General features: G+C 48.2%; 1 protein-coding gene across 1 annotated transcript; it reads left to right on the forward strand.

The window, feature by feature from the left end:
- Nucleotides 1–870: 870 nt before the first annotated feature.
- LOC135819949 (uncharacterized) lies at nt 871–24983 on the forward strand. The gene is made up of 6 exons (XM_065333247.1): nt 871–1748; nt 10643–12087; nt 12373–13659; nt 14084–14296; nt 15222–15273; nt 23945–24983. The coding sequence occupies exons 1-6, from the start codon at nt 1208–1210 to the stop codon at nt 24265–24267; spliced, it is 3861 nt and encodes a 1286-aa protein (XP_065189319.1). The 5' UTR covers nt 871–1207; the 3' UTR covers nt 24268–24983.
- Nucleotides 24984–25346: the final 363 nt, after the last annotated feature.

The raw sequence follows: 25346 nt of genomic DNA on the forward strand, positions 1-25346 counted from the left end.
CGCTTTTAGTGACATTTTGCATACAAATCCCCATCTAGTAGGGCGCAGTCACCCAGTTTCGGTGGAAGTGCGCGAGTTCGATTGGGATTCAAGTAGGAAGGGAGCGTCGCAGCTTCCTCGGACCAAGACCATTCGACTCAGCACCCAGAAGACTACAACTGGTGAAAATTTGATTTTAGGGTATACTTCCCCTTTAATGAGATTGATATCTTTGAGTTTTACGTATGGTCGTTGATGACGATTCCGCCGCACCTCGATCGACTCGCTCGAGTACTCACTCGGAGTAGTAATACCTGATACTAGTACTAGTAGTAGTATAGTCTATACTATAGACCTACTCGTCGCTGTTCGTTGTTGCATGAGTTGCTATGCGAGCGGTTGCCTAGTGGCTGGAGTGCGAGTCGCTGAATGATGACCATGATGACGGACCGGTATAACGCATGCACGTGCGCACGTAGAACGGTAGATGTCTGGATCATGGAACACTCAGCAGATAATAATAGATCAGGGAGTCGTACTACAGTACAGTGTAGTACCACGTCTACGACTCCCTGGCCTGATCTACCATGATCTAGGTCTGTACTACTACTAGAGTGTAGTACCGGTATATGTACAATCATGATGACCGACCGTGTGTAAATCCGAATCCTGACTTGGGCGCATACTGCATAGCATAGCATGCAGGGGCCCAGGACCGAGCCGGCAGGGGGCAGGGCTAGGGTGGCATGAATAGAATACTGCACTGGGGGCAGCGAGCACTGACGGAGCATGAATACCATGAATACTGTCTGCCTACACAGTCTGCCCCAGGAAAAGGCGGCGAAGGAAGCCTCGAAGAGAGAAGTATGTACAATCATCATGTAACAGTAGTCAAGTGGCCTTTTTAGTTTGTTTTATCGGTTGTTGTCGTAGCCGCTGATCCGACAGTGCTTGCTCTCAGCCTCTAGTCTGTCTTGTGATGACTGCTGGTGATCGCGAGGAGGTGACGATGGTACTGGCAGCACGGTCTGCATTGCCTAACATCGTGTGCTGGTGTATGAATGATCGCTGGACCAGTCCGTGCAACCGCCTTCTAAGTTCTATCCTGTATTTCTGACTGCTGTTGAGCGTTTCTGCTGTTGTGGAGTCTAAAAGAAGAACAACAGCATACTGGTAACTGTGTGTGTGCGTGTGCCGGTCCGTAGATCCACATACTGTCGCGGTAGTGATGGCGGGGAGTATTGTGCGACCTGCCCTTGACCCACAAGTGGTGATGAGCGACTCGAAGTACTTGAGAGCGAGGCAAGCCGACGGGCGCATTCGGCGTGAGTTGGAGGACTTCCGACGAGATCCACCACCGGGTATCACTGCTAGGCCAGCCGAAGGCAGTTTTCGCCGCGTGTATGCAACGCTGCAGGCACCAGAAGGCAGCCCGTATGAAGGTGGAGTTTTTCACTTGACATACCACTACACCAGAGGGTATCCAAACGATCCACCAGAAGTGAAATTCACAACGAAGATCTTCCATCCCAACATCAACAGCAAGGGTGAGATATCCTTGAACATCCTGACTTCCGACGGATGGTCTGGCCGACTCGACCTTGCGATCGTTCTTCTGTGCATCCAATCCATCCTGGACGATCCACTAGCAGAGGACCCGCTAGAAGCAGAGATAGCACGACTCTACATGTCAGACCGTGTGCTGTACAATGCGACTGCGAGAGACTGGACAATCAAGTATGCTGTGGACAATGACTATTGTCTGGACGGTAAGAAAGTATTTCGTATCGGTTTGTTCGCGCTCTACGCGTACTACTAGTACTGCCGTACTGGTCCCGTTGTGCGTGAAGTGTACGGGGACAGGGAGGGCAGCACCCCACCAGATTGCATAGATTTGTCTGTGAACTGTGTGGATAAAGGGGGGGGGGCTAGCTATGTAGTTTCATGGAAGAGAATGTTGAACACGATCTGCTACACACAGCCTAGTGGTAGGGCTTTGCTGGTCATAAGCAAGGGTCCTTGACTCACCTTTCTGCTTGCCAAAGTACCCCCTCAAACTTGAGATAGATCGAATCCAGGACAGGCCATGCGATAAGAAATCATGGTCGTTCTGATACAATATCCGGACATGCCCGGACATACCATTTTGCCACACATGTCTTTGAAAGCCGCTGGTTTCAAATTTTATCACTCAACGGTGAGGGACAGCACGGAGTTTCTTCCCTGAAAATATAATGACTCCTATTAATGAGCCCAAACTCGCCAAGAGCACTACTTATCGTCCGCCACAAAGAGCTCCGAACGCGAGTCCAGTTCCAGATCTGTGACGAAATCGGTCTCAGGGCCTTCACTCAGCCATTCATCAACCTAGCTCGGACATGCTCAACGTTATGCGAGTGGAAGCTTATACCTTGTCGATGATGGCTTCGGGCGATCGTGCCGCGCCGGTCCTGGCACGTGCTGCCTGTCCTCAAGCTGGGAAAATCCCCTTTTCGTGCACTGCTGACTCGACTCGCAGCACGCAGCGCAGAACATTCCAAACCGTGCTCCCTAAAACTGCATCTGAGAGACTTCGGACCTGTTCGAGGCAGTATCAGAGAGCTTTCTCTACCACCTAGACCCTTTGATTGTTGAATTAATTGATAAAGATTTGGCCTGGTAACGAAAGTTTGACTACTCCCACGTGCATTGGTATGCCAATGGAGTATTTTTTCGTCTCGGATCGATCGGACACTTTGTCTGTCGCACGGATATTTCGCCCGGACAATGACCGAAAACGGTCGGAAAATGTCCGATGTCCGACCGTTATCATTATCATTACATCAGTTCATGCCCTGCATGATATGTAGACCACTGTTCACATGCGCAACTCTGCATAAAGCCCCCGGTAGCCTAAATGTACAAGATTCCCAGTACAGATCGTCATATTCTACTAGGGGTGAAACGAAGGTCTCAAATTCCCATTCGAACCTTCTTTATTAAAACGAACGAAGGTGTCGAAGGATTCTTTTTTAGCATGATCACGGAAACGCTCAAAAATCTTAAAAATAGAAGGGGGCAAAAATCAGAACCCAATACTTATATTGTATGTGCAATTTGTTTCTGAATCTGGTGGTATCAATGTATCCATTCCAGGTAAGAAAATACTTTGGTCGAGTACACAACTTTAGATAGAGGCAAGGTTTTAACATACCTACTCTTGATAGAGGCCATACCTAATACCAAGAGTGCATAAACAACGTTTATGCACTCTTGCTAATACCTGTTTGTGAGTCAATTGTCCATATTTCTGACAATTTAGATCAGTGTACTTGGGATCGTGTACAGACTTGCTAGCCTTGGCTTTTGTGACACAAAGCGACAGGAGTACTGCTCTAGTGTACAGCCAGTTGCATGCTTGAACAATACCAAAATGGACGGAAAAGAGCCATATTGCGTAGTAAATATCAGATGCCCAACTTCATCAAAAAATTGTCAAATCTGGACATGTACTTTTCGCTTATCTGCTCGCATCCACTGGGTGCATTGGTGATTGAGAGGAGAGTGAATAGTCACTGGGTGAGGAACGTCACCTGCGTCGATGATTTCAGGCCATCGCTGCGCTCCGTCTCGCTGCTGCTGCTGGGAGAGTGAATACTGCGATGGCTTCAGCGATGGACGCTTTTATTTTCGATACAAAAAATGAGACTACACTCGTATCGCTGCTACAACTTTCTCCAGACACCATCACTGGCAGATATCGACGGCAGCTACAACAAGCTATATTCCTGGTACAGGCAGCATAACTGAGCGAGAACACGATCGAAATCGCAAAACTACTCTCCTACTAGTATCGCAGAGCGCCAAACACTCGACGAATACAATCAAAAAAGTCATCCATGAGTACACCATGGTAGATGTACACACCAACGCAAAACGGGAACACGCTGGTGACTGGAACAGAGCCAGGGCCAGTTCTTCACTGACTTGTCACTTCTTCAGTTCCGGTGCGCACGCGGACCGTGCCCCTACTTGTAGTACAGCATGGCCTAGTGCATGCAGCACATCGCACAAGATCAATGCATTGATGCATGCACTAAACCCGTGTCGACCTTCGTTCGAATCAAAAACGAAGGTTTGTTTCAAAGGAAAACGAAGGTCCTTCGAACCTTCGACTACTTCGTTTCACCCCTATATTCTACGCATTGCATTACTGTGCTGCCACCTTCATTTCTCATTTGCTCTGTAGTGCTCCTGCAAATTTTTCTATTTTCGTATATTTCTGTTTGGCGCGCATGGGCAGTGATGATACCGAGACCCTTTGTCGGTTTAGCTGCTCTCACCCCGCCTCCACTGCTTCGGCTGCCATCGCTATGTGTACCTCTGTGCGTTTCTTCATTGTCACCAGGGGTGGTGGCTTCATTTCATGCTGTTTTTTACTGATGTCCCAGATCAGTGACGAAACTAAGGATCTTTGCGAATTGAAGCGCGGCATGCTTGGTGCATAAACGTGTGAACACATCAGCGCTCGTGAGAAACTGTTGTACCCTCCTCCCCCTCCCCCCATCCCCTCCTTGAGCTCTGCCGCTCTGCAGCCCTGGATTTCTGCTCTAGGTCACATCTCTCGCAGTTCCACCGAAACACTATGCAATTCATGGCGCAGTCATGGAGAGAGTTCGGATTGCACTGCTCAGGTCTGAACTTTCAGTTGAAGTAGCTGTCCAGCTCTGTATAAAGTGAGATTCATAAGGGAAATTATCATGCAATGTGCGACGCTATTGCCGCAAGACCAGAAAGACCGCTAACTGCATCCACTTGTGTGGCACGCATGCAAAACCACAGCAACTGGCTGATTGCAGAGATTTTGCTCGGTTTTTGTTACCGTATTTTCCAGATTTGAAGTGGCATTTAAAGACCAGTAATTCACCCGTAAAGAGTCGTTGCGCCTTATACTACGATGGTCAAATTAACGATGACAAATAGGGTGGATTTGAACTCAGATGGCGAGCCAATTAAATTATGGTTGAAAAATTAGAAACCCTTTTTACTATAATATGTTAGATGTCTGTATTTTGTGATAAATAATCTGTGTGCGACTTATGCTCTATAAGGTACAGTACTGGACCATGTAGAGTGTGATATTCTCTCCGGTTTGTTCTGTGTCTTCTTCTTCTTCAACCCACCACCACCCCCCCCCCCTTCCAACCCACCCGTTATCGATGCCTGATTGTAGCGAGAAAGCCGAGACCTCTGGTCGGTTTCGTTTCAGGTGCATCGGCACGTTGTGTCTTGTTTTATGTTGTCCTCCACATGTTTCGCAGCAGGGCTGTGGTCGTGGTTAAAAGGCCATTTGTGATGGGTTGTGCAGTTGGGACTATGTTTTGGGCTAACGTGTACAGTAGAGTGCCGATTATCCACACCCCTCGGGGCGTGGGGCTGACTCCCGGTGGTTTGGATGACGAACGTGTTCGGTTAAGGGAGCAGTCAGATATCCATCTAAAATATGTATATCCCCCTCAGGTTTTCATCATTTCTCATTTTCTTCAGCTGTACTACAGGTATTAGACACACTCCAGGTCCTCAAAATGACACTTGGGGTACCCGTTTAGACCCAGTCTGTTGCCATACATCCTGTGCACCGTTTGAATGGGGGATTGGTGATTCGGCTGGGTAAAATCAGTAAAAACTCATTCTCGTCCCTTAAACCCAGTGCAAGCAGGTATTTCGGATAACTGATCGTTCGGAAAGTTGGTGTTCTGATAATCGGCATTCTACTGTATGTGACTACTTGCAATCATAATTTGATATACTTACTTGTAGGAACACTGCTGTATCCGATGTTTAAATAACATAGAAGAGTGCGGATGCAAGTTTTTGCGCTCCGCGGTCGAGTTTGTTTCACCGGTGTAGCTGCCTTCGGCAGGACCGCACCTACACTGATTTGTTCTAGTGTTGATGTATGACTCAATAATATGGCGACTAACGAAGATATGGACTTAGCTCTGCTGACATACGAGGAGCTGCTCACAGTTGCCCGAGCTGCAGGACTGACCAATCCGGAGACAATGGGCCGACAAGACTTGGTTGTTGCCCTTCGCAAGGAAGGACTAGGAATACGGAAGTCACCAGACCAAATGGTATGCGACCTGCTCTCCACTTTCCAGCTGCTTAACGAGACTATAAAAGGGATGGCTGCAGAAATAGAATGTCTTCGAACGAGCAAGACAGACGCCATTGTCTCCTTGCAAGTAGAAGTTGCTCAACTGAAGGGAGTAGTAGAGAGAATGCAGTCCACAAATCCCGTACCCGTAGCGTCCCCAGCTTGCACTGACCAAGAGAAATTGTACAGTAGCACTGCAAGGAAAGCTGCCTCACCAACAGGCACACACACCAGCACGGACGGTAGTACATGTACTACTACAAGAAGTAGTACCCCAACGGCCAGACCTGACCTGCCCGCCAAACCTTAAACGCAAGATGCAAGCACAAGCGACAATGGGTGGCAAAACCCACACCGCCGCCGTGCTGCACAAGCCGACACCAACACTACCAGTAGTCCACTGAAACGCACTATCACAAGCCAGTTCACAAAATAGCCAGCCCGTACCAAACGCACTGACCTTCAGGGCGTGGAGCGGGTGAAGCGCACGGCTTTCTACCTTGGCAATGTAGACCTTGGATGCGATGCTGCCTCAATTGAACTGTGGTGTAAAAAGAAAGATGTCGAAGTTTTTCACTGCTCAATCTCAGAATCACGGTACTTTGCGGGTACAGCTTATGCCCACCTGGTTGTGGGAGAGAACTGTGTAGACAAGATCCAAGGGCCTGGTTTCTGGCCTGACAAAATTAGTATCCGGAAATGGAGGTTCCACACTGACCAGGCTGAATCTGAACAATGAGTAGACCAACACCTCAACTTGACCCTAACGCAACACCCTTCTATCCTTCAACGCCCCTAGCCTCCTTTCCCGTAGCCTGTATCAATGCACGTTCCCTTAGAAACAAATCTGCTGAGCTATCCGACTTTCTCACGACCAGCTGTCCCCTTGTTGTTTGCATAACTGAAACCTGGTTATGTCCACAAATTTCCCTCTCCTTCCCAGGCTATGAATGTTTTCGAAGGGATCGACCCACCTCCGAGAATAAAATTAACACCAACGACTTCCTGGCCTATGGCGGTGTTGCTATCTTAGTAAAATCAAGTGTATTTGGTCCTATTACCCACCGTACAGACCTACATCTTCCGCAATTCGAAGCTACCTGGGTAGAGATATCGCCATCCACTGGAACCTCTGCTTGCCCCACGCGCCAGCAGCCCATCCAAATTGCGGCTGTCTACCGCCCACCGTCCACCGACCCGTCGGTGATAGATAACTTTTACGCCTCGTTTCAAAGCTGCTTGACTAAAATACGGACCCCTGGCTCGGCAGTCCTCATCATGGGAGATTTCAATGCTAAATGTTCCACCTGGTATGGAACAACAACAGACACTGCAGGCCACCACCTTTCATGTCTTCTTGACATGTTTTCCTTGCAGCAACACGTCACATTCTCGACCCACCGCTCCCACAAAGGCAATGAGGCTGCTCTGGACCTGATGATCACTGACACTGCAGCCAGCATCTGCGATCCGCGCCCCTCAGCCCCTCTTGGTCAGTCGGACCACTCAATTGTTCTCGGCCGTTTGTGCATCCCGACATGTACCGCATCACCACCTGCATCCAACACTACACTGCCCTCGCATTCCTTCCAGATACCTGACTTCAGTCAGTTTGACATCTCCTCCATTCTTCCCACTCACCTAGTTGCTCTAAATGAATCCATTGCTAATGTGAACTGGCATGCTGCTCTCCAGTTGAAGCTTGGAGATCCAAACCGTACTGCTCCAGCATTTTATGACATCCTTCATGGTCTATGCTCCGCTTTCCTACCCACCCGGTCGCGCTCTTCAGCCCCTAGACGACGTACACCAAGTCCCCCGTGGCTGACACGTGCTGTTAAAGCTCAGCTGAAGAGGAAGCGAGACTCATACAGCTTGTATCGCAAGTATCCTACCCCTAGGAATCACGAGCATTACAAGTGCGAACGTAACAGAGCACGAATCCTATCTAGAGAGGCTCACCGCCAGTATGTGTCCTCTATTAGCACTAACCCCTCATCCATTATTGCATCCACCCCTAGTTTGTTCAAGTTTGTTAAGCAGCTTCGTTCGCCGACCCCTGTTGGAAACCCTATCATCACTGAACTCCATGAAAATAACACTGTACACAACGACCCTACCCAGATTGCCAATGCTCTGAATCGCCAATTCATCAGCTTTGGAACACCGGATGACCCTGCATGGTCTCTTCCTGGTATTCCATACCACGGGCTCCCAGCACTATCCTCTTTTAGCACTACTCCCACCGCCATTGCCCAACACATCAGTCGCCTAAAGCCCAAGAAGGCGGCAGGTGCAGATGGCATATCCCATGAACTCCTAAAAGCCCTGTCTCCTAGTATAGCTATCCCTCTCAGCCTAGTTTTCAACCAGTCCTTCGCCACCGGAATCTTCCCTGATGTCTGGAAGGCAGCTGTGGTTGTGCCTATTTACAAGAATAAAGGCAGTAAACTGTCTGCATCCAATTACCGGCCGATTTCACTCCTTTCCACCATTTCAAAGCTCTGTGAACGTGTGGCATTTGGCCACTTATACCAACATGTAAACCCGGTCCTGCAACCGTCACAGTCTGGATTTCGGCGAGGCGATTCGACCGCCTGGCAGTTGCTGAGGCTTGTGCAGAAGCTATATGAATGCAAGGATCAGAAGCAATTTAGCCTCCTATGTTTTTCGACCTGAGCAAAGCATTTGACACTGTCTGGACAAGGGGTCTCCTCCATAAGTTAGCAGCGTTTGGCGTAGCTCACCAGCTATCTCACTGAACGTCGACAGAGTGTCCGAATTGGACATGCCCTGTCCGCCCCTCTAACAGTCCACTCTGGAGTGCCCCAGGGCTCTATCTTGGGGCCTCTATTGTTCATAGTATACGTTAATGATTTGGCAGGTTTGGATCATACCTCACTCTACGCGGACGATACAGCGCTCCATATAACCGAGCCAGGCTTATTACAAGCCTGCGACTCGCTACAGTATCACATTAATCAAGTTGTGCGCTGGATGTCGAAGTGGAAACTTCGCCCCAATGTGTCGAAAACGGCAATCCTTTGTATCCCCCCCCCACGACCCTCCATTGACCTCACCCTCTTTACGACTCGGCTTTTTACTTTCCCTGATGATCCCATTGCTATCAACATTGTTAAAAATCACAAACACCTGGGTATATTTCTTGATGAACACTTGTCGTGGGATTCGCACGTAACCTATATTGAAAAGCGGGTTTGCTCCGCGATAGGCTGCATTTCTCCTCACATCTCCCATCTACACCATGGTTGTCGAATACAAATTTATCACTCTTATGTTCTTCCTTTGTTTGATTACTGCTCTCTCGTTTGGTCTTTCGGTCTATCCTCCGCTCTTATGCATCGGTTAGAAGTCACCCACCGTAAATTACTTCGATTAATATTTCGCATGCCCCCTCTGACCTCCTCTCAGACGCTATACATTTTGGCTTCCTCTTCCCCTCTCTCAGAACGCTTTCCCCACTCGGCATGCAAATTCATTCACCGTATTAAGCTTCAACTTGCTCCTCCTCATGCACTTGCGCATTTAAGCTGGTTCAATAATAGCTCGCGTACTAGATGTTCTCTCCATTTCCCACTTGCTAGATCATCGATCCTTTTAAAATCCCCTCTGTTCAAGTCCTATTCTCACTGGTCTCGGCTTCCGCAGGAGGTAAAGTCTCGTGACACCTTCGCTGCATTTTGTTCCATTCTGCCCACGCCTAAGTTGAATTGAATTGAATTCGTTGTTTTCCATTGCTAGCCTAATCTTCATACTGCTCTCTCCAGGTTCCTATAGTACTCCTTTTGTTTTGCTTTGTTTTCTCTTTTTCTTCTCCTTCTTTTTCTCAGTTGTCCCCACCATGGCTGGTTAAAATCGCCCGCATCACATGCTTATTGGCACTATGTCATCGTGATTGTGGAATAATAATAATAATAATAATAATAATAATTAGTTAGTTAGTTAGTTAGTTGAAGCACCTATTTGCAGAAAATAATTATGATCGTAATATTAATCACTTGCCAATAACAAAGACAACAATAATACCATCAGCCCCCATTCACCGGTTTTGACGGTGCTTCACTGATGTTGAATGAGAAGAATTATATTGCTGCCTTCAGTGCTATTGTGTCGCTGAAGGGCTCGATTTCAGATTTGATGACGGTTACTTTTCAACGGATTTTGTTTTCTGATTTAGCTCTCTTGCTATTACTGTACCTGCTTGTGTTAAGTCTCATTCTCGCAGATTAGTTGTATAATAGATTGTACATGCATCATTGTAGATTTGCTGTTCACAGTATTTCTCTCTTTTTTCTTTCTTTTTTCTCAGTCTCCCTTATTATATTTTCTTCACATACAACAGCAGTACTCCCCATGGTCTTAAATGACCCGGGATGCTGCATAATACAAACACAAAACCAATAAAGCCACCCCCATAATAATCCTCTCCCCGATTTTTTTACTACCCCTTGATCTTATTGATTCTGTTTTCATTATGTGTTTGCTCTGCTGCTTATGGCGTAGACGGTGGGACGACACGCTCTGCGAAGAGATTGTTTCCAGCGTATCTGAAGTGGGATGCTCTTCAAGAAGAATTCGAAGTTCCATTTCTTCGTGTCATTCTCATTGGTGAAACTGGTGTGGGGAAGACAAGTTTGGTGAGCTCGCTGCATGATGAGGCAATCCCCACCGGCCGGGCTGACAATAGCACTATCGGAACGGACATCAACACGTTTCTCATAGACGGTGACAGCGGCAGTATATTACACAATAGCCACGCCCAAGGGGAAGAAGGGCTGAGAGAAAGAATTGCAGATATCCTGAGGGGCTCTGCTGTCTTGGGTATGCGGTCTGAGTCGGTCGTTCGCATGCTCAAAAGATCATATGATTTTACGAATGATATTCGCTTGCAACAATTTATCTGTCTTTCACTATCTATTTGCTGTGCTGTAATACAAGTGTGTGCTTTCCCTACTCTAAATACTGCATATATCGTTACACTGGTTGTTTTATCTGTCATTGCTGGTGTCATTTTGGGTGCCATTGATACAGGTTTAGCTGACAGATCACAGTGTACAAGTGATTATGCTGATGCCACCACTATCAATCAATGTGCTCATATTCGTTTCAGAAAGTATAGAGCTTTTTGTATTAGCAATGAGGCATTTGGTGCTTCTATTACCATGATTACTGTTGGTGGTGGTATTAGTCTAACCATGGCATATCCCGCTATTATTTCTGCTGTTGTTGCTGCTGCTGGGGCTTCTACTGATGCATGTGCTATTTTAACATTTGGACATTCTGTTGTTACAAGCGTTTTTTTTACTTTTGTTATGTTAAGAATTATTCCTGGGAATTTTTTTACTACTGTACGGGACCTTCTGGCTTTTGCAGCTGCTTGTTGTGCTACTGGTGCCGTTGCTGCGGGTGTTTGTGCTGCTGCTGCAGGTGCTGATGCTAGTAGTGCAGCTGCTGCTGCTATTGGTGCTGCCACGAATTTTGGTTGGATATGTGCTTGTTATATTTGTCCTGTCATAAGCCTTTTAGGTGCTTATTCTGTCACTATATATTATAGGGGCATCAACGGTGATACAGTTTGTGTTCATTGTGCGCCTGATGCTGATCTTGAAGCTGATATTCATGCTGATCTTGCTGCACACAATGTTGCTGTTGCTGCTTCTTCTGGTGATGATTACCTGGCAACTGGTGTAGACATGGCGAGTTGTGAGGAATCCATTCCGCCGCACATCATTCAGACCATTGCCAGAATAGTCAATTCGCCAGGTTTCATCTACGACGTCAGCAAGACTATAGTACGCAAATCGTTTCAGGCCATATGTGTTTGGGATTCTGCCGGCCAGGATGCGTATCGATTACTTCAGTACATCGCTTTCGGAGCTGATCGCACGTCTTATATCATCACGTTTAATGCCAGTCGTTCTGTGGAAATGGAAGTCCCGGAGACCACCGTAAGTCGAATCAAAATTTATAAAAGGTGTGCAAGGTGTTAAAAAAATATTTACCGTGGCTGGGTGAACCGCGAGGTTGGTACCATTCCGTGTGCTTCAAGTATAGGCAAGTAGAACACACGAGCCAGGTTACTTGGTGAAGCTGTGAACATTTTGGGGCTCTCTTCACCCGAATGTGCGCCGCCGTTAGTAAATCGTTCTATATCCACGACTCTGTTTGTGTCCATGTCTGTGCGTGCATGCACGCTTGCGTATGCTTGTTTGCTATTTTGGTACGGGGTACAGGTTCGTCGTCATGGCGAGCATCGTCAGTGTGCTACTGCCGTTCCTGGGCAGTCAAGTCTGCTGTATATTCATGATTCCCTGCAAGTGCTCAATCATCTGGTGCAGAGCTCCAGCATGCGAGTGTTTATCGTCGGTACCCATATCGACCTGCGTCACAACCATGGCGGATCCTGTCGAACGCTAGAGGAAGAAAAGAAGGTGATCATGGACAGCCTTCATGGCACGCCGTATCGGCACTTAGTCAGCGAAGACGATATCTTGTTTGTGACCAACACCTTCTCAGGAAAGGTTTGGCCTGGAGATCCTGGGCTCAAGGCTCTACGAAGCAAGTTGCTTGAAGAGAGCCGCCACCAAGACAAGATACCTGCCGCACGCCTTCAAGAAATATTGGCACTCCAGCAGCTCTCAACCGACTCGGATCTCCCACGTCCCTGGATATCACGACGTGAACTGTTCCAACTGTTCTGCCAAGTCGGTAGCATGCGTGACCCTGGCGAGCTCAACTCAGCATTAGAGTTTCACCATGGCCTTGGAACGACGCTGTTCTACCCGACATCTGACGTATTGCGTGACATCGTCATTGTCCAAGTACCATGCGTTGTGAAGCTGGCAGCCTGTCTAATCCAGCCGGGTGTCGAGCTCAAGGATTTCACCGAAGATCCACCCACCCGTGAAGATCTGTACTTGCACAAGCACGGCTTCATCACAGTTGCCATGGCAATGCGACTTTGGCGAGAATACAGTCCTCCTCGGCTGTATGAGCTAATGAAGAATGATGAGCAGCGCAAGGTTTTCCTTCAGCTGATGGAGAAGCTGTGTGTGCTGTGTAACGTCGGCGAGATCGACACGGTCACAAGCAGTATCAAGGAGATCTTTCTCATGCCGGCAGTGGCGGAACTCACCTCTATTCCTGTCTTGCACGATGTGCTGGTCTCGGAGGCAATTCTACTGGTGACGCGGAATGCTGATCATTTCCCACACGCCATCTTTCTCCTGCTGGGTGTTCTCTGCATCACACGGCACAACAAGCGCCTGATCAACGCCCGCATGAAATGCAGCGCATGGAGGAAGGTTGCTCTGTCCAAGCACTGTATGCGGCTACCCTGGTGCATCGAGAGAGGCGAGTGGATTCTGCTAACCTACATGAAGTGTGGCATCCGTATCCAAATGGAGTCTATCGACCAGAGTCGAGTGTTCGGCCCTGGTGAAGGCACGGAAGTTCTGCGTCAGATTCGGCAATGGCTGTCAGACGTGCAAGCTACAACCAATCTCCGGCTGGAGCTGAAGGTCAGTGTATAATTGGAAGTATTTCTCCGATTTTGAATTGCTTTGTTGTTCACTACACTTCAAGTTCATAGCACTATGGCCTGTAACTCTGAGCTCCGCGATGAGGATAATATTTTGAGCATAAAGTACAACAAACCAAGTTGTGTATTACTTGGAATGCGCGACAGCACTTACTCCAGAATACCAATGCCTCTTAGCCTTTTTCCATTGAAAACTTGTGAGTATAAATGCATTTCTAATGCGAGCGGTTTGACGTGTGTGCGTGTTTTTGCTTGCGGGGTTTGCGTTGGTTTTCGTGTGTTCGTAGGCGTGTGTGTGTGTGTGTGTACGTGTGTGGACATTGTGTGTGCGTTTACGTGTGTGTACGTGTGTGTGTGTACATGTGTGTGCTCTTGTGTGCATGCGTTTGGTGTTTCCATTGCAGGAGGCAGCGGCATGTGGCTGTGGCAGTGTTGACAACAGCGGAGCACTGTGTATTGTCCATGGTCATGACAAGTGTACCCTGCGCACTGCCGACAGTGCATGTTTCCACGTGGTGGAAGGTTTCCACTCGGGAACCATCCCATGGTGTCCAGTTACCGACACGGAAGCTAACATCTCCAATCAACTTCTGGAGTTCTGGTTGTCATGGAGACAGGTTAGCCTCAACATGTCCCATTGTGTAGTTAAACATATTTACAATGCAGCAGCAGCAATCATGTTTGCATGTCTCTCTTCTGTGATCTTTAAAGTAGTCTTATAAATAACTGTAATAGTGGTAATGATTTCCGCAAGGTACCGTATTTATCCCGGTTGTAAGTCGATCCCGGTTATAGGTCAACCCCCATATCCGGAGGTCTCAATTCTCCTTTTTAAAGTTATCACCCAACGAAGCACTACTAACCACTCCCTGCTACTAACATATCAACAAATCATGTAAACATTCCTAATTGGAGGGTATAACGTCCCAATCCTCGAAAAAATGCCACCAAACTGGCAAAAATGTGTACACCTGGTGCACTCGTACATGCAGTGCAGGTAATTATTTTGTAAGATACTGATAGTTCCCGGTTTTAAGTCTAATCCCGGTTGTAAGTCGACCCCCACCCTTTCTTCTTCTATTTTTTAGTCGTAAAAGGTCGACTTACAACCGGGAAAACACGGGGATGATTTCATAGGAAAGATGTTTGCTCCCCACACTTGAGCTCGCGCTTTCCCACTGTGATCCGTGAGTCAGTCAATTGTCAAGTCAAGTCAATGGGAAGGCATGAGCTCTGGTATGGGAAGAAAACATCTTTCATATACGTAGTATTCTGAATTGAATCCATATACACGACAATCTGTCCTAGCCAGCAAATCTTACAACACCTGGTGAGGCTAAGTTCCAGCTCCCATCATTGCACTCATGTGTATTTATGTGTGCATGTGTATGTATGTGGGTGTGCGTTTGTGTGTGTGTGTGTGTGTGTGTGTGTGTGTGTGTGTGTGTGTATGTGTGTGTGCGTTTGTGTGTGTGTGTGTGTGTGCATTTGTGTACATGTGTTTGTGTGTGTATGTGCATGCATGCGTTTGTACGCCTACAGGACGAACACACTCTGCTAGTACGCACCTGCGGCCAAGACACTATTTCTTCAGGTAAGGATATGGTCAATACTGACCCAAATGGTAGGAGTATCAGCTTGCTTCACGCACTAACAGTGGGCTTTTCTTACCCATGGAACATTTCATAACCACCTGGCAAAGTCGCCGTCGGTATCCAGTATAATTATGTCCCGGACCGCCGGACAAACCCCGGTAGAGATTCTCATGTTCACGAGCAGGACCACCAACGTGAGGATCCATGTGCTCAATCGCTCCAGAGGAATTGCCGGACACATAAATATAGTGTGCTTTGCATACCATAGCCGTTGTGTGTGTGATTATGTCGTAGCATTCCTTAGCATTGCGTCACCACATTCTGTGTGTGTACAAACTACACAACATGGTGACGTCGGGTTGGTCTACGACACGGCAGAGTCTAGCCTCTGTCATGATTTGGCCACGCACACACCGCACTACTACGACCTATGGTGCAGTATTAAAACGAACTCCTACAGTAAAACCCATCAAGCTGACCACCTGTCCTAGATCTAAGGTGTAACGTTACATGTATAACTGCCTGGTTTTACTAATACAACCCTGGCTAGGGGGACTACCTGTACAAAGGGACCACATTTTGTGGCTCTTGTGAGCGGTCGGTTTACACAGGGTTCTTGTGATCGGTCGGTTTACACAGGGCTCTTGTGATCGGTCGTTTTACACAGGGTTCTTGTGATCGGTCGGTTTACACAGGGTTCTTGTGATCGGTCGGTTTACACAGGGCTCTTGTGATCGGTCGGTTTACACAGGGCTCTTGTGATCGGTCGGTTTACACAGGGTTCTTGTGATCGGTCGGTTTACACAGGGTTCTTGTGATCGGTCGGTTTACACAGGGTTCTTGTGATCGGTCGGTTTACACAGGGCTCTTGTGATCGGTCGGTTTACACAGGGCTCTTGTGATCGGTCGGTTTACACAGGGTTCTTGTGATCGGTCGGTTTACACAGGGTTCTTGTGATCGGTCGGTTTACACAGGGTTCTTGTGATCGGTCGGTTTACACAGGGCTCTTGTGATCGGTCGGTTTACACAGGGCTCTTGTGATCGGTTGGTTTACACAGGGTTCTTGTGATCGGTCGGTTACACAGGGTTCTTGTGATCGGTCGGTTTACACAGGGTTCTTGTGATCGGTCGGTTTACACAGGGTTCTTGTGATCGGTCGGTTTACACAGGGCTCTTGTGATCGGTCGGTTTACACAGGGCTCTTGTGATCGGTTGGTTTACACAGGGTTCTTGTGATCGGTCGGTTACACAGGGTTCTTGTGATCGGTCGGTTTACACAGGGTTCTTGTGATCGGTCGGTTTAAACAGGGTTCTTGTGAGCGGTCGGTTTACACAGGGTTCTTGTGATCGGTCGGTTTACACAGGGTTCTTGTGATCGGTCGGTTTACACAGGGTTCTTGTGAGCGGTCGGTTTACACAGGGTTCTTGTGATCGGTCGGTTTACACAGGGTTCTTGTGAGCGGTCGGTTACACAGGGTTCTTGTGATCGGTCGGTTTACACAGGGTTCTTGTGATCGGTCGGTTTAAACAGGGTTCTTGTGAGCGGTCGGTTTACACAGGGTTCTTGTGATCGGTCGGTTTACACAGGGTTCTTGTGATCGGTCGGTTTACACAGGGTTCTTGTGATCGGTCGGTTTACACAGGGTTCTTGTGATTGGTCGGTTTACACAAGGTTCTTGTGATCGGTCGGTTTACACAGGGTTCTTGTGATCGGTCGGTTTACACAGGGTTCTTGTGATCGGTCGGTTTACACAAGGTTCTTGTGATCGGTCGGTTTACACAGGGTTCTTGTGATCGGTCGGTTTACACAGGGTTCTTGTGATCGGTCGGTTTACACAGGGTTCTTGTGATTGGTCGGTTTACACAAGGTTCTTGTGATCGGTCGGTTTACACAGGGTTCTTGTGATCGGTCGGTTTACACAGGGTTCTTGTGATCGGTCGGTTTACACAAGGTTCTTGTGATCGGTCGGTTTACACAGGGCTCTTGTGATCGGTTGGTTTACACAGGGTTCTTGTGATCGGTCGGTTACACAGGGTTCTTGTGATCGGTCGGTTTACACAGGGTTCTTGTGATCGGTCGGTTTACACAGGGTTCTTGTGATCGGTCGGTTTACACAGGGCTCTTGTGATCGGTCGGTTTACACAGGGCTCTTGTGATCGGTTGGTTTACACAGGGTTCTTGTGATCGGTCGGTTACACAGGGTTCTTGTGATCGGTCGGTTTACACAGGGTTCTTGTGATCGGTCGGTTTAAACAGGGTTCTTGTGAGCGGTCGGTTTACACAGGGTTCTTGTGATCGGTCGGTTTACACAGGGTTCTTGTGATCGGTCGGTTTACACAGGGTTCTTGTGAGCGGTCGGTTTACACAGGGTTCTTGTGATCGGTCGGTTTACACAGGGTTCTTGTGAGCGGTCGGTTACACAGGGTTCTTGTGATCGGTCGGTTTACACAGGGTTCTTGTGATCGGTCGGTTTAAACAGGGTTCTTGTGAGCGGTCGGTTTACACAGGGTTCTTGTGATCGGTCGGTTTACACAGGGTTCTTGTGATCGGTCGGTTTACACAGGGTTCTTGTGATCGGTCGGTTTACACAGGGTTCTTGTGATTGGTCGGTTTACACAAGGTTCTTGTGATCGGTCGGTTTACACAGGGTTCTTGTGATCGGTCGGTTTACACAGGGTTCTTGTGATCGGTCGGTTTACACAAGGTTCTTGTGATCGGTCGGTTTACACAGGGTTCTTGTGATCGGTCGGTTTACACAGGGTTCTTGTGATCGGTCGGTTTACACAGGGTTCTTGTGATTGGTCGGTTTACACAAGGTTCTTGTGATCGGTCGGTTTACACAGGGTTCTTGTGATCGGTCGGTTTACACAGGGTTCTTGTGATCGGTCGGTTTACACAAGGTTCTTGTGATCGGTCGGTTTACACAGGGTTCTTGTGATTGGTCGGTTTACACAAGGTTCTTGTGATCGGTCGGTTTACACAGGGTTCTTGTGATCGGTCGGTTTACACAGGGTTCTTGTGATCGGTCGGTTTACACAGGGTTCTTGTGATCGGTCGGTTTACACAGGGTTCTTGTGATTGGTCGGTTTACACAAGGTTCTTGTGATCGGTCGGTTTACACAAGGTTCTTGTGATCGGTCGGTTTACACAGGGTTCTTGTGATTGGTCGGTTTACACAAGGTTCTTGTGATCGGTCGGTTTACACAGGGTTCTTGTGATCGGTCGGTTTACACAGGGTTCTTGTGATCGGTCGGTTTACACAGGGTTCTTGTGATTGGTCGGTTTACACAGGGTTCTTGTGAGCGGTCGGTTACACAGGGTTCTTGTGATCGGTCGGTTTACACAGGGTTCTTGTGATCGGTCGGTTTACACAGGGTTCTTGTGATCGGTCGGTTTACACAGGGTTCTTGTGATCGGTCGGTTTACACAGGGCTCTTGTGATCGGTCGGTTTACACAGGGTTCTTGTGATTGGTCGGTTTACACAGGGTTCTTGTGATCGGTCGGTTTACACAGGGTTCTTGTGATCGGTCGGTTTACACAGGGTTCTTGTGATCGGTCGGTTTACACAGGGTTCTTGTGATCGGTCGGTTTACACAAGGTTCTTGTGATCGGTCGGTTTACACAAGGTTCTTGTGATCGGTCGGTTTACACAGGGTTCTTGTGATTGGTCGGTTTACACAAGGTTCTTGTGATCGGTCGGTTTACACAGGGTTCTTGTGATCGGTCGGTTTACACAGGGTTCTTGTGATCGGTCGGTTTACACAGGGTTCTTGTGATCGGTCGGTTTACACAGGGTTCTTGTGAGCGGTCGGTTACACAGGGTTCTTGTGATCGGTCGGTTTACACAGGGTTCTTGTGATCGGTCGGTTTACACAGGGTTCTTGTGATCGGTCGGTTTACACAGGGTTCTTGTGATCGGTCGGTTTACACAGGGTTCTTGTGATCGGTCGGTTTACACAGGGTTCTTGTGATCGGTCGGTTTACACAGGGCTCTTGTGATCGGTCGGTTTACACAGGGTTCTTGTGATCGGTCGGTTTACACAGGGTTCTTGTGATCGGTCGGTTTACACAGGGCTCTTGTGATCGGTCGGTTTACACAGGGCTCTTGTGATCGGTCGGTTTACACAGGGCTCTTGTGATCGGTCGGTTTACACAGGGCTCTTGTGATCGGTCGGTTTACACAGGGTTCTTGTGATCGGTCGGTTTACACAGGGTTCTTGTGATCGGTCGGTTTACACAGGGTTCTTGTGATCGGTCGGTTTACACAGGGTTCTTGTGATTGGTCGGTTTACACAGGGTTCTTGTGATTGGTCGGTTTACACAGGGTTCTTGTGATCGGTCGGTTTACACAGGGTTCTTGTGATCGGTCGGTTTACACAGGGTTCTTGTGATCGGTCGGTTTACACAGGGTTCTTGTGATCGGTCGGTTTACACAGGGTTCTTGTGATCGGTCAGTTTACACAGGGCTCTTGTGATCGGTCGGTTTACACAGGGCTCTTGTGATCGGTCGGTTTACACAGGGCTCTTGTGATCGGTCGGTTTACACAGGGTTCTTGTGATCGGTCGGTTTACACAGGGTTCTTGTGATCGGTCGGTTTACACAGGGTTCTTGTGATCGGTCGGTTTACACAGGGTTCTTGTGATTGGTCGGTTTACACAGGGTTCTTGTGATTGGTCGGTTTACACAGGGTTCTTGTGATCGGTCGGTTTACACAGGGTTCTTGTGATCGGTCGGTTTACACAGGGTTCTTGTGATCGGTCGGTTTACACAGGGTTCTTGTGATCGGTCGGTTTACACAGGGTTCTTGTGATCGGTCGGTTTACACAGGGTTCTTGTGATCGGTCGGTTTACACAGGGTTCTTGTGATCGGTCGGTTTACACAGGGTTCTTGTGATTGGTCGGTTTACACAAGGTTCTTGTGATCGGTCGGTTTACACAGGGTTCTTGTGATCGGTCGGTTTACACAGGGTTCTTGTGATCGGTCGGTTTACACAAGGTTCTTGTGATCGGTCGGTTTACACAGGGTTCTTGTGATCGGTCGGTTTACACAGGGTTCTTGTGATCGGTCGGTTTACACAGGGTTCTTGTGATTGGTCGGTTTACACAAGGTTCTTGTGATCGGTCGGTTTACACAGGGTTCTTGTGATCGGTCGGTTTACACAGGGTTCTTGTGATCGGTCGGTTTACACAAGGTTCTTGTGATCGGTCGGTTTACACAGGGTTCTTGTGATTGGTCGGTTTACACAAGGTTCTTGTGATCGGTCGGTTTACACAGGGTTCTTGTGATCGGTCGGTTTACACAGGGTTCTTGTGATCGGTCGGTTTACACAGGGTTCTTGTGATCGGTCGGTTTACACAGGGTTCTTGTGATTGGTCGGTTTACACAAGGTTCTTGTGATCGGTCGGTTTACACAAGGTTCTTGTGATCGGTCGGTTTACACAGGGTTCTTGTGATTGGTCGGTTTACACAAGGTTCTTGTGATCGGTCGGTTTACACAGGGTTCTTGTGATCGGTCGGTTTACACAGGGTTCTTGTGATCGGTCGGTTTACACAGGGTTCTTGTGATTGGTCGGTTTACACAGGGTTCTTGTGAGCGGTCGGTTACACAGGGTTCTTGTGATCGGTCGGTTTACACAGGGTTCTTGTGATCGGTCGGTTTACACAGGGTTCTTGTGATCGGTCGGTTTACACAGGGTTCTTGTGATCGGTCGGTTTACACAGGGCTCTTGTGATCGGTCGGTTTACACAGGGTTCTTGTGATTGGTCGGTTTACACAGGGTTCTTGTGATCGGTCGGTTTACACAGGGTTCTTGTGATCGGTCGGTTTACACAGGGTTCTTGTGATCGGTCGGTTTACACAGGGTTCTTGTGATCGGTCGGTTTACACAAGGTTCTTGTGATCGGTCGGTTTACACAAGGTTCTTGTGATCGGTCGGTTTACACAGGGTTCTTGTGATTGGTCGGTTTACACAAGGTTCTTGTGATCGGTCGGTTTACACAGGGTTCTTGTGATCGGTCGGTTTACACAGGGTTCTTGTGATCGGTCGGTTTACACAGGGTTCTTGTGATTGGTCGGTTTACACAGGGTTCTTGTGAGCGGTCGGTTACACAGGGTTCTTGTGATCGGTCGGTTTACACAGGGTTCTTGTGATCGGTCGGTTTACACAGGGTTCTTGTGATCGGTCGGTTTACACAGGGTTCTTGTGATCGGTCGGTTTACACAGGGTTCTTGTGATCGGTCGGTTTACACAGGGTTCTTGTGATCGGTCGGTTTACACAGGGCTCTTGTGATCGGTCGGTTTACACAGGGTTCTTGTGATCGGTCGGTTTACACAGGGTTCTTGTGATCGGTCGGTTTACACAGGGCTCTTGTGATCGGTCGGTTTACACAGGGCTCTTGTGATCGGTCGGTTTACACAGGGCTCTTGTGATCGGTCGGTTTACACAGGACTCTTGTGATCGGTCGGTTTACACAGGGTTCTTGTGATCGGTCGGTTTACACAGGGTTCTTGTGATCGGTCGGTTTACACAGGGTTCTTGTGATCGGTCGGTTTACACAGGGTTCTTGTGATTGGTCGGTTTACACAGGGTTCTTGTGATTGGTCGGTTTACACAGGGTTCTTGTGATCGGTCGGTTTACACAGGGTTCTTGTGATCGGTCGGTTTACACAGGGTTCTTGTGATCGGTCGGTTTACACAGGGTTCTTGTGATCGGTCGGTTTACACAGGGTTCTTGTGATCGGTCAGTTTACACAGGGCTGTTGTGATCGGTCGGTTTACACAGGGCTCTTGTGATCGGTCGGTTTACACAGGGCTCTTGTGATCGGTCGGTTTACACAGGGTTCTTGTGATCGGTCGGTTTACACAGGGTTCTTGTGATCGGTCGGTTTACACAGGGTTCTTGTGATCGGTCGGTTTACACAGGGTTCTTGTGATTGGTCGGTTTACACAGGGTTCTTGTGATTGGTCGGTTTACACAGGGTTCTTGTGATCGGTCGGTTTACACAGGGTTCTTGTGATCGGTCGGTTTACACAGGGTTCTTGTGATCGGTCGGTTTACACAGGGTTCTTGTGATCGGTCGGTTTACACAGGGTTCTTGTGATCGGTCAGTTTACACAGGGTTCTTGTGATCGGTCGGTTTACACAGGGTTCTTGTGATCGGTCGGTTTACACAGGGTTCTTGTGATCGGTCGGTTTACACAGGGTTCTTGTGATCGGTCGGTTTACACAGGGTTCTTGTGATCGGTCGGTTTACACAGGGTTCTTGTGATCGGTCGGTTTACACAGGGTTCTTGTGATCGGTCGGTTTACACAGGGTTCTTGTGATCGGTCGGTTTACACAGGGTTCTTGTGATCGGTCGGTTTACACAGGGTTCTTGTGATCGGTCGGTTTACACAGGGTTCTTGTGATCGGTCAGTTTACACAGGGCTCTTGTGATCGGTCGGTTTACACAGGGCTCTTGTGATCGGTCGGTTTACACAGGGCTCTTGTGATCGGTCGGTTTACACAGGGTTCTTGTGATCGGTCGGTTTACACAGGGTTCTTGTGATCGGTCGGTTTACACAGGGTTCTTGTGATCGGTCGGTTTACACAGGGTTCTTGTGATTGGTCGGTTTACACAGGGTTCTTGTGATGGGTCGGTTTACACAGGGTTCTTGTGATCGGTCGGTTTACACAGGGTTCTTGTGATCGGTCGGTTTACACAGGGTTCTTGTGATCGGTCGGTTTACACAGGGTTCTTGTGATCGGTCGGTTTACACAGGGTTCTTGTGATCGGTCAGTTTACACAGGGTTCTTGTGATCGGTCGGTTTACACAGGGTTCTTGTGATCGGTCGGTTTACACAGGGTTCTTGTGATCGGTCGGTTTACACAGGGTTCTTGTGATCGGTCGGTTTACACAGGGTTCTTGTGATCGGTCGGTTTACACAGGGTTCTTGTGATCGGTCGGTTTACACAGGGTTCTTGTGATCGGTCGGTTTACACAGGGTTCTTGTGATCGGTCGGTTTACACAGGGTTCTTGTGATCGGTCGGTTTACACAGGGTTCACTGTATCCCGGGTGCTGTCAGTGGAAGTGTTAGCCCTTGGTCCTGGATGTTGTTGTCCTCTAGGACAGGTGGTCGCCTTTTCAGAGTAGTCCCCATGACATGTTGTACTATACTACTGAATGTGGTTATCACCAGCGATGGGATCTGCAAACAATACACGGTAACTCGTCAAGGTGCACAATGCGGTAGCGTTTTCGGGGTTGGTGTATTCGTATTTATGGTTGTGTGGTGTTTATAGTTTACATGTGTGTCAATTGTCTTTTCTCTGTCTCTCTGTCTATCTGGTTGGTTCTTCCACTCTCTCTCTCTCTCTCTCTCTCTCTCTCTCTCTCTCTCTCTCTCTCTCTCTCTCTCTCTCTCTCTCTCTCTCTCTCTCTCTCTCTCTCTCTCTCTCTCTCTCTCTCTCTCTCTCTCTCTCTCTCTCTCTCTCTCTCTCTCTCTCTCTCTCTCTCTCTCTCTCTCTCTCTCTCTCTCTCTCTCTCTCTCTCTCTCTCTCTCTCTCTCTCTCTCTCTCTCTCTCTCTCTCTCTCTCTCTCTCTCTCTCTCTCTCTCTCTCTCTCTCTCTCTCTCTCTCTCTCTCTTCTCTCTCTCTCTCTCTCTCTCTCTCTCCTGTAGATCAAACTGGATTCCAGTCCATCAGCTATGTGCGTGACATTCACCCGTGGCTCTGCAGTCTGGAAGCGGTTGATTTGAGACTTGCTGTTCAGCGTGAGGGTCTCCTGACTCTTGACCAAGTACATCGTCTGGAGGATGTCCGCAGCACACACAGCAAAGAGAGGCACAACAGAGACGTGTTGTGCATTGTGGAACCGCAGGGCACTGACGGGTTCATCAAGCTCTACAACGGTCTATCGAGAGAACTCGCCAGCATTGGTGAAGGTCTGCAGATGATGAAAGCTGTGATTCCCGTCGATCAACATGCTCGTCTGGAATCCTGAATGAAACGTTCTAACGTTACGAGCTGGTCAAGTACAGTTCATGCCTAGGATTAGAGAGTTTTAAGACAAGTCTTCTGTACCAGGAGGCAGTGACATGCCGGTGTGGCAGTGTTGACAACAGTAGAGCATTGTGTGTCATTCAACGTAGCAGTATAACTATTTTCACATTCGGCCTTCAGCCGAGTCTCACGCGAACCGTGATTAATTATTATTATTATTTTTTTGCGAACTGAGTTTCATGTGTTCACATACAGTGTGAGTACATCATTGTGAGATGATTAATTTTAATTGCCCTGCAAACATGTCTTTGCTCGTCTGAAAGCCGTTCCACAGTCGACTGCAGTCACTGAGTCAGGCCCTATCACACGAATTCTATTGTTTCTTTCCAATGGCCAGACTGTGTGTCCGTGACAACAGTGGTGCTTCTATTATGATGTCATTATGACGTCACCGTAGTCTGCCTTGATCCTTGAGAGATATGCAGTGGATTGAACTTGAGCTCAACTACTTTATACCTTGAAGAATGCATAATTATCATTCATAACGCTATTATACTTGCCAGGAAGTTTCTGGAGTTGTTCCTTTTGCGCTCGTCATTGGTCACTTTATTTAATCTTGCCTTTTTCCTGCAAATAATTTGATCGGTTTTTCATCGATCATTCACCATCCTCTACTTTGGAACTGTGATAGCACTGTTGGTTCGTGGTGATCAGAGAGTTCTGTGCAAGACCCCGTGTGAACCACTACCGCAACGACACCACTGGACACGAGTGGTGCACATGTGCTGTTTATGCGTTGGTGCATGTGTACGTGTGCGTGCGTGCAGTTGAGTGATTTTGCTGCAACGTGTGCTGGGCTGTCGGTGAAACGCCCGTCGCACACTCTGGATTAGCGAAACGACCTCGATGGGCACCACCATACAGGGGCATATTCTGCATCTAACGACCTTATGACTAACACTAGTAACAGTCCATGAGGATCCATGTACACAAGTGCTCCAGGGCCTCTAGAGCTGATTATGATAACGGTATATCTGTTACGGAGTCCAAACTCTCCGCTGCTTGCCTTTGTATTCGGAG

This window comes from Sycon ciliatum, chromosome 6 (assembly GCF_964019385.1).
Source record: "Sycon ciliatum chromosome 6, ocSycCili1.1, whole genome shotgun sequence".
NCBI classification, from domain to species: Eukaryota; Metazoa; Porifera; class Calcarea; order Leucosolenida; family Sycettidae; genus Sycon; species Sycon ciliatum.